The sequence below is a fragment of the Sinocyclocheilus rhinocerous genome, unplaced genomic scaffold, assembly GCF_001515625.1.
Source record: "Sinocyclocheilus rhinocerous isolate Xijiao unplaced genomic scaffold, SAMN03320098_v1.1 scaffold789, whole genome shotgun sequence".
Classification (NCBI taxonomy): domain Eukaryota; kingdom Metazoa; phylum Chordata; class Actinopteri; order Cypriniformes; family Cyprinidae; genus Sinocyclocheilus; species Sinocyclocheilus rhinocerous.
In genome coordinates this window covers 207,110-215,998 of record NW_015667306.1, presented here as the reverse complement: position 1 = coordinate 215,998, position 8,889 = coordinate 207,110, and the positions used below count along the sequence as shown (strand labels likewise).

At 35.7% G+C, this 8,889-nt stretch overlaps 2 protein-coding genes across 2 annotated transcripts in view; both read left to right on the top strand.

The window, feature by feature from the left end:
• The window catches only part of LOC107733739 (eukaryotic translation initiation factor 2-alpha kinase 3-like), a 37,020-nt gene extending 33,361 nt beyond the window's left edge, over nt 1-3,659 (top strand). The window contains exons 15-17 of the mRNA XM_016545503.1: nt 766-867; nt 1,217-1,297; nt 1,721-3,659. Of these exons, the coding sequence (XP_016400989.1) occupies nt 766-867; nt 1,217-1,297; nt 1,721-1,861 (324 nt within the window). The 3' untranslated portion in view covers nt 1,862-3,659. The remainder of the gene's footprint in view (nt 1-765; nt 868-1,216; nt 1,298-1,720) is intronic.
• Nucleotides 2,971-8,889, top strand: part of LOC107733663 (attractin-like) — a 39,481-nt gene continuing 33,562 nt past the window's right edge. The window contains exons 1-3 of the mRNA XM_016545394.1: nt 2,971-3,002; nt 6,472-6,555; nt 7,100-7,213. Of these exons, the coding sequence (XP_016400880.1) occupies nt 2,971-3,002; nt 6,472-6,555; nt 7,100-7,213 (230 nt within the window). The remainder of the gene's footprint in view (nt 3,003-6,471; nt 6,556-7,099; nt 7,214-8,889) is intronic.

The following is an 8,889-nucleotide window of genomic DNA, read 5'->3' as shown; positions in this document are numbered from 1 at the left end:
AAATATAATAATGGTTTTTGTTCGGGAGCTTTTATAAAAATATAGAAATGATCATTCTTTCTAAATGTGATGTTTAAACTGTGACAACAAATAAACAGAAACAGACTCGACTGAATAAGTAGGTAGGCTATGTTCATACCGCTTTATTTCTGTGTGACTAATTTTCAATCCTGATAAATTAATTCATTATGATCAATGTATCACTTATTATTGTAAAACATTGATGCTTTTGGATTTAAATCTTTAACAAAGCATACAAACAAACTTTTATCATGTTCGTTTTGTGATTGTGCTACTTATTTCTTATTAGTTTTCTGATAACTTCTCTTTGTTGGTGAAATGATGGGGTTGCGTGACGTTGTTCCTGAGAGGCGTGTAAAGGGTGGGTTTTAGTGAAGCGCAGCGCAGCTTCTGGCCCGCCGGTGGAAACGCAGCGTGATTTTGGCCTCGGTGCTACAGGTCCAAGGCTATTAGCCCCGCCCGGCCCGTTTAAAGCACTGGCCCGACAGTGGAAAAGCGGCTATAGAGACTTAAGGTGGGCTCTTTTGACTTGGGCCAGTTAGCAACTACATAGCCACATGTCTAAGAACACCTTGACAGACTCATAACAACATCCTAGTAACCACCCATAATACTCTAGCATCAAGGAGGGGCGACATGTTTATGGCGAAGTACCACTTACATTTTTATTTTGATGTAAAATGTAAAAATCTATTTATTTAAAAACTATTTTTTCCCTTTCGTCTCTTCTTTTTCCCTCTGTAGCTGTCTGGGAATTCTTATTCTCACAAGGTAGACATATATTCCCTCGGCCTGATTCTTTTTGAGCTTCTCTATCCATTCCGCACCCAGATGGAGAGAGTCAGGGTAAGACCATTGTTCAGATTTTTGGGGCCTGTAAGATTTTTGTTTTTGAAAGTAGTCTCTTACCATCAACTTACCAAAGCTGCAATTATTTGATCAAAAATACTGTAAAAATAAAAAATATTGTGATTTTTGTAGCAATATAAATGTATTTACTGTCACTTTTGATCAATTTGATTTGTCCTTGTTGAATAAAAGTATTAGGATAAATTATTTCCAAAAAAAATAAAAAATCTTACTGACCCTAAGCTTTTGAACGCTAATGCACTCAATTAAATGCAAGAATAAAAATTGAGTAGTATATTTTATTAAATTGTACCAAATGATAAACATCTAACCGTTTTTCTTTCAGACTCTCACAGAGGTCAGAGCCCTGCAGTTTCCTGTTGCTTTTTGTAAGGCCAATGCCCTGGAAGTAAGTTTGTTTGCGTTTGTTTGCCTATGCTGCTGGGTATTTTGCAGTGGATGTGGGAGGTGGAGTGGGAGTGACCTTACAATTGGGAAATCCTAAAGATGAACAACACTTCCGGTGCCCCCTATAGGTGCCAAGTTACAATTACAACATCAACATCTCCAGTCTAATATTTTCCATTCATACAGCAGCAGAATGCAGTTGTTAGACCTGTTTTAGAATACTAAATTTAGAATGTTAAATCATCTGTATCTGTATAGTACATACCATTTTATATAAATAAATTATACATACGTTCATATATTCATACATTACAGAAAATTGAGCACAACTCTGTAGAGTACAGGTTTGTTCTGCCACCATTTTCTGTTGTGAGAATAAAAAATGTATTGCCTTTGGTTATTCGTTCAAATAGACAGTATTGAAACTGATACTGTAAGCAAGTGGTTCTCAACTATTTTAACTCAAAGGCCCCCTATATTTAAACTGGAGCTGGAGGTGCCCTGCAGAATCCGACAACGCACTCGAACGTACAGCGCTTCATCTGCAGGACGACCGTCGCGACAGATATCCTCATCAAACTAGAACTCCCACTCAAAGACAGACACATACTGTGCCTCATCTGCAGGATGACAAACACAACCAGTCACCACCTCTTAGAACGCACATCATTCAGACACTTTTGTACAGATAAAGAGCAGATAAACTGAGCCCAACTAAACAGATCATTCCACAAACCTCTACAACTCGTAACCATAAAACAAGCTGCACGCTGTGGCGTTTGTGCCAAGGGCATTCAGTGATTTACAATAAGCCCCCCATTGCATTTCTTTCAACTCATAGTTGACCAATCCCATGATTCCATGCTCCGGAAACATTTTAACACTCCCACACACACACACTTGCTGTAGGAGGAGAGTTGTTGTTTTTCCAGTGCTAACGAATGCTGATGAATGACCTGCCTTTGAATGCCGTTCACTCTGCATGTCTTAAACAGGAAGTTGTGCGACGTGTGCTTTCCTGTCCGAACGGAAAGTTGTAGGAGTTATTTTTCTCCTCTAATGTAAATAGGCTAAAATAATAAGCAGGAGAGGGTTTGTGTGCTTTAAAGGTGCTCGTTCAAGACTGAACGCACAAGTTCAGTGGCATTATAGCCACTCGTGGTTACAGTGTTAGTGGCTTAGGTGCACATTACTGGATGAACATGAATCTGCATATGCCTGAGCGGATGTGGAAATATTCAAACTGCCTTTAAGCTGGACTTTAAGACATGAATGACACGTTTGTGATGATGGTCAGTATGAGACTTAGAACTGAGACTTTAAACATCATTCTGTAAAATACTTCATGTCATTAGCACCCAGAAAGGTAGTTTACTGTATTTCGAATAATTTTGAAACACATTTTTCCTAAAAAAAATAAAAACTGAATAAGAAGTGCTTTGACTAATTACACAATAAGAAAGGATACAGCTGGAGGAATCACTTCAACCAAATATTCAGCACATACCCTTAATTGTAACATATCAGGTAATTACTGATTGTGTGATTTTTCTTGCCAATTTTGATTAGAAGGACTCAATTTTCTTTTGTATATGATGGAATTTTCTGTATAGTAACTGCTTTTTATGACTTTTTTTTTTTTTCAACTTCTATGGACAATTTTCCTAAGAATTTTTGTCAAAGTTTGAGAGAATGGCGATAAGAGTGGATCTTTATGGTCTCTGGTGATGGATTTGATCTCTGTGGTCGTGTTAAAGAGCACTGGGTGCCTCTGCACCTTAAGGAACCGCTTCTGTATGTATGTGAATACTGGTGTGTTTCCTGAACGGGCCTTTATGCAGCAGAACGGACATGAGATTATGACCTTTGACCCTTAATCAAGAGGACTGCATCCTGTAATCCACGTCAGGGACCACTTATGAACCCTTCACCTTTTAACCTGTATCTGTGACCCCGACCCAGTGAAGAGAGCAACAAGTGCTGATCCTGTTTGTTTCGATCACTGTGGCAAATCCTTCCACCAGATCTTTCCCTGCTTAATGATCTTCTTCAGTCTCTTGATTTAAATCGGTTTTATTCATGTCTGGTTCATTGTTGTTAATGTAGCATTTGGTTCTGACAATTCAGTTTCTCCAGTGTTTTTCAGATGTTTTGTTTTTCCCTGTGACTGTTGAAATCCCAGTTCATTCTTTAGCCCAGCCTTGTCTCCTGCCGTCTTTGTAAATATGTTAATTTGTTTTTATTTATGTTGAGTACAAAAATCAATCCGTTGGATTGGTTGAGGTATAAATAAGGTATATGAATGCACTTCATCCAGTGGAGTGCGTTGAAATATTGTGACTTCTTACAAGTCAGAATTTAATAAACATTCTATGATGTTTGTAAAAGTGCTTTGTCTTTTTTTATGCTGTCTTAAAAAAAAAAAAATCTAAAATGAATGCACAGTATATAGTCTTTTTTTATGGATGCAGTTTTTTTTATTATTATTTTTTACAGCAGTTTCCTGCTATAAGACATGCTATACGTAAATAATCTTAAATTAAAAATTCTAAAAGATTTCTTGTAAATGTTGTATATAGTGTTATCATGCTTTTCCAATAATCGTTTTATAGCACCGTGAAACAAATTATTTATAAAAGTTTTGTTTCACTTTTATTTCTAATGTTTGTTTGTGATGTTTGACATGCTGAATACAAAAATCATATTACTTTTTGTGTGTCATTAACAGTGTTGGGCAGTAACTAGTAACTTAGTTACTATAATAATATTACTCTTTGCAGTAACTAGTAGTGTAACTAATTACTAATAAGATTTCTGTAATAATATTACAGTTACCATCCATAAAACAGCTTAGTTAGTTACTTTAGATGCTTCAACCCCGCTGATTTAAAACCCAACAATCAAATAATTCCTAGATTTATTTTCATAATTTTCACAACTCGCACATGCATGTGATGTCCCCAGTGCAGCAGGCAAGCTTGGAATATGGAAAACTTACATTCAGCAGATAGAAATGTTGCATTATATTGATTTTGTCAGAAAAAAAGATGATCTGAACACTTTTGTGTAAGTTGTGGCTTTACTTTACTCTGGCATTACATCCCACCCACATCCCTCTGATCAGCATGTGGTACATTATATTACTATAATTAAAAATCTTTTTGGAAAATTAAAGTTTCTTACAAACTTAATGAAATATAATCGTATATGGGTAACGGAGAAATGACAATTAGCTTCAAGCTACACATGACAATTAATGAGATTAATACAACACTTCTACTTGAATGTCATTATCAATCACTAGAAATTGATGTGGAAGATACACAGTTACAACTTCTGTGGGGCGTGAAGAAAAAGTAATGTAACTAGTAGTGTAACTAATTACTGTTGCCAGAAAGTAATAAGTAAAGTAACAATATTTCTTTTGAAATGAGGACCTAGTAATGAGTAATATATTACATTCTTTGAGTAACTAGCCCAACACTGGTCATTAACTGCTCATAAAAACAAAACAAAAAATGTTGACAACTTATACAAGCTAATCTGTTATTATTCATGCATAAAAATTACATGGTACATGCACAATAGTTTAACATAACCAGTTACCAAACGTGAGCCGTCCAAAACTTCTTAAGTGTAGGTTGGATGATTTTTGTCTTTTATGACTAGTCCCAGAATGTTCTGGAATGTTCCAGAAAGCACTAGAATATTACAGAATATTAAAGAATGTTGCAGAAACTTCTAGAATGTTTCCATCCTTGCAAAAGCAAAATATCTTATATATAAAAAAAAAAACATCCGAATTAGTACAACAACTTATCCGTACTAAACCAATGTTTCATAATTAATGACAGAAGTTCTAAAATTTACCTGACCTAGATGTTTACCAAAATATTGATGCTACTGTTTGTTCTGTTAAACCGCTGCGTGCAGCTCCGCAGTAGCTCACGCTAAGTGCTCCATCTCTCAGCAGCTCCGTCTGCACTTAGCAAGTCTAATTCTCAGTAGACCCAGGTTTGAAATCACTTATGGCAGACAGGCATTTCTGACGTTCACTCGGCTGGCTTATATCGTCATAAAGACTGAATGGAGACAACTGCCAAACTGACAAGAAAAAAGCACAACAGCTCAATTATTCTTCAGTATTTTGCCCGTTATTGAATGTGTGTGCTTTATTTGAAGAAGTACATGATGTGGTTTTAATTGTTAATGATTCTAATGGGACATTGTTGAATGATGATCTAATCGGCTGGGTGGAAGATTGCTGTGCTCCGTCGAGAACCATGTCTCGGTTATGTGTGTTTATCACAGCTGTCTGTGGGAGAGTGTATGTGCAGCTCCCACAGGATTGTGGGTGTGTTAATGAACTGTTTTTCAATGTTAACAAAGCTACTTGAGACTGTAGTCAGGGGCTTAGAATCCTCGTCACCACACAATGCAGCACGTAGCTACTACTGCCACACAAAAAGTTTTGGGAGTGTGGGAGTTTCTTAGGTTCCATAAAAAAATGATGGGGTGTTAAAGGGATAGTTCAACCATAAATGAACATTTTGTCACCATTTACTCATCCTCAGGTCGTTCCAAACCTGTATGAATGGGTCCCCAAAAAAAGAATAAATAAAAAATAAAACATGAATTGACTGATTGATCTTTCAAAGTTATCAATTTTCAAAATTTCGATATATTTCGTAATAATATAATTATTTTGCATTATTTTGGCCACCATAATTGTGTGATGAAAATCTGATATTGTACCAGCCCTGGTTCATAACATGAAATAAAATCGTCATTTACTCAACCTTGTCATTCCAAACCCATGGGATTTTCTTGTAAATGATGACTGAATTTGCATATTAGAGTGAATTATCCCTAAGAGTTTCTAAAAGTGTATTACATGAAAATCTGAGTTAGTTTCTGTTTTGACCATTACTTGTGAAACTAGTCTTACGCTGCACTCACTGTGCTTGTGTTTTTACTATTGACCTTTGGATCTTGACGTGAGACATGCCTGTTATTTAGTTCCCCAATTAAACGTTTACTGAGGGCTGTTAAACTTGCTTTACATAATTGTAAACTGTAGGTGATTTATTTTAGTCTTTTATAATAACCTGTAGGTATACTCTTTAGGTGTATGTGCGTGTGTTAGCAAACATGGTTCCATTAGTTTAATAATGTTGTGTCTGTCATACACAGGCTAACGGGACCCTCAGGTTATCTCTCTGACGGACCAGGAAACTACAAATACAAGACCAAGTGCACATGGCTTATTGAGGGACAGTGAGTATTGGCCTAAAAATGAAACACTCTTTCTCAGATTAGAGGTCTGATCGTTAAGCCTGAACTTGGCCTGTTAACAACACCTTGTAACCTGACATGAACTGAACAGTAATGCAAAATTTTACATTTTGACTTAACGATTACTCTATCACTCGAATAACGCTTGATTACTCTTCCATCACCCCTGTTATATATATATATTATGGTAAGATTGTTGATTGTGATCCTGCCTGATATTTTCTGCAGTGTTGGCCACCACTTTTTTGCTTTTTGATTTGGTTTTCTGCCACAGTAATATAATGCTTTGTAAATGTTTGTCAGTATTAATATGCAATGAAGTAATTGCTATATCATGTGATTAATTAAAGTTTTAAATGAATGTCAATCCTATATTTATTAATTATTTCTATAATACACATTTTGATTCATTGCCTATTTGAACCATTTGTCAGCTCCTGTCAGGTTTGGGTCATTTAGAAGACCTCTATATCAAATACATAGTATTTGTGTGGGTTATGGTGGTTGATGGCTGTTTTCTTGACAGGCCGAACTCAATCCTGAGGCTTCGCTTTGAGCATTTTGCCACTGAGTGCAGCTGGGATCATCTGTATGTGTATGATGGAGACTCCATCTACTCTCCTATACTTGCTGCCTTCAGGTATTCTCGTCATTTCTCTTTATTTCTGTGTGTGTGCGTGAGGTGTAAACGGGAGGAGTGAGATGTCTAGGTTAGGCCTGTCGCAATAATCAGTATATCGACTTATCGCACAATATATGTACATGACCTCAATAATTTTTGGTGACGCAATATATCGCCCATTATATTCACTTAAAAATGAATGTCACCATGTTTTGTACATTCCACTTGCGCCTGTGTCTTTTGCAACTTCCCGTGGTGTAGTCATGAGGTGCTAGTTCAAATTTTAAAAATGCGTACATGTACAGTAAATGGACATACTTTCCAGAAGGCCAACAATTCATTAAAAATGTTTTTTTTTATTGGTCTTATGGAGTATTCTAATTTGTTGAGATAGTGAGTTGGTGGGTTTTTGTTAAATGTGAGCCAAAATCATCACAATTAAAAGAACCAAAGACTTAAACTACTTCAGTCTGTGTGCATTGAATTTATTTAATACACGAGTTTCACAATTTGAGTTGAATTACTGAAATAAATGAACTTTTCCACGACATTCTAATTTATTGAGATGCACCTGTATATCGCACAACAAAAAGTTGTTATCGTGACAGGCCTAGTCCAGGTAATGACCTGTTAATCCAGGATCAGATTAGAATACGGTAGCTTCCCGGAGGGGCCGCTGTGCCTCTTAAGCTCCTTACACCACATCAGACACTGATTTTGAACACAAGCGTCCAGTGTGAGCGTTCCCTAGGAAATATAACTGAGTTCTGGTGGAAATACCCTGATATATATGTCATTCATGATTAATTGATTCTTCAACCAAAAGTGTTTTATAATAAGTTTGTAGCATTTGACTGGTCATGTGATCTTAACATTGCATCCACCATTAAAATACTACCGTTCAAATGTTTGGGGTCAGTAAGTGAGTTTTTTTTTTTTTTATTCATTTTATTTTATTTTATTTTATCTTTTTCAGCAAGGATCCATTAAATTGATCAAAAGTAACAGTAAAGACATCTTTAATGTTATAAAAGATTTTTATTTCAAATAAATGCTGTTCTTTCAAACTTTTTAAAATGTATCTTTTTTTATTTTTTTTTTGGGAGGAATTCTTTTCTTTTCCTGCAAGGATGCATTAAATTACATTTAAAATTGTTTCTTATTATTGTTTTTATTGTTATTTTAAATTTCACAATATTACTGTTTTATTGTATTATTGATCAAATAAATGCATCCATGGTGAGCAAAAAAAAAAAAAAAAACTTTTAGAAACATAAAAAAAATGCCAACACCAAAATAATTATTTATTTTTATTTCTTGAAGTGGAGAAAATTACAGTCATCTGATTTTTTTTTTCTTTCTTTCAAGACTTTAAGTCTTGTTAAAGGGTTAGTTCACCCAAAAATGAAAATGAGACTGTGTTTTACTTACGCTCGAAGCATCCTAGGTGTTTATGACTTTCTTCTTTCAGACGAATCCAGTCGGAGTTCTATAAAAAATTGTCCTGGCTATTCCAAGCTCTATCATTGCAGTCAGCGGGTGTTGCAGTTGAACAGTCCACGAGTCGTCGAATAAAGCTCGTGCATTCATAATAAAACGCGCCGCAGACGGCTCCGGGGGATGAATAAAGGCCTCCTGTAGCGAATCCATGTGTTTTTGTAAGAAAAATATCCATATTTCAAACATAATAAACA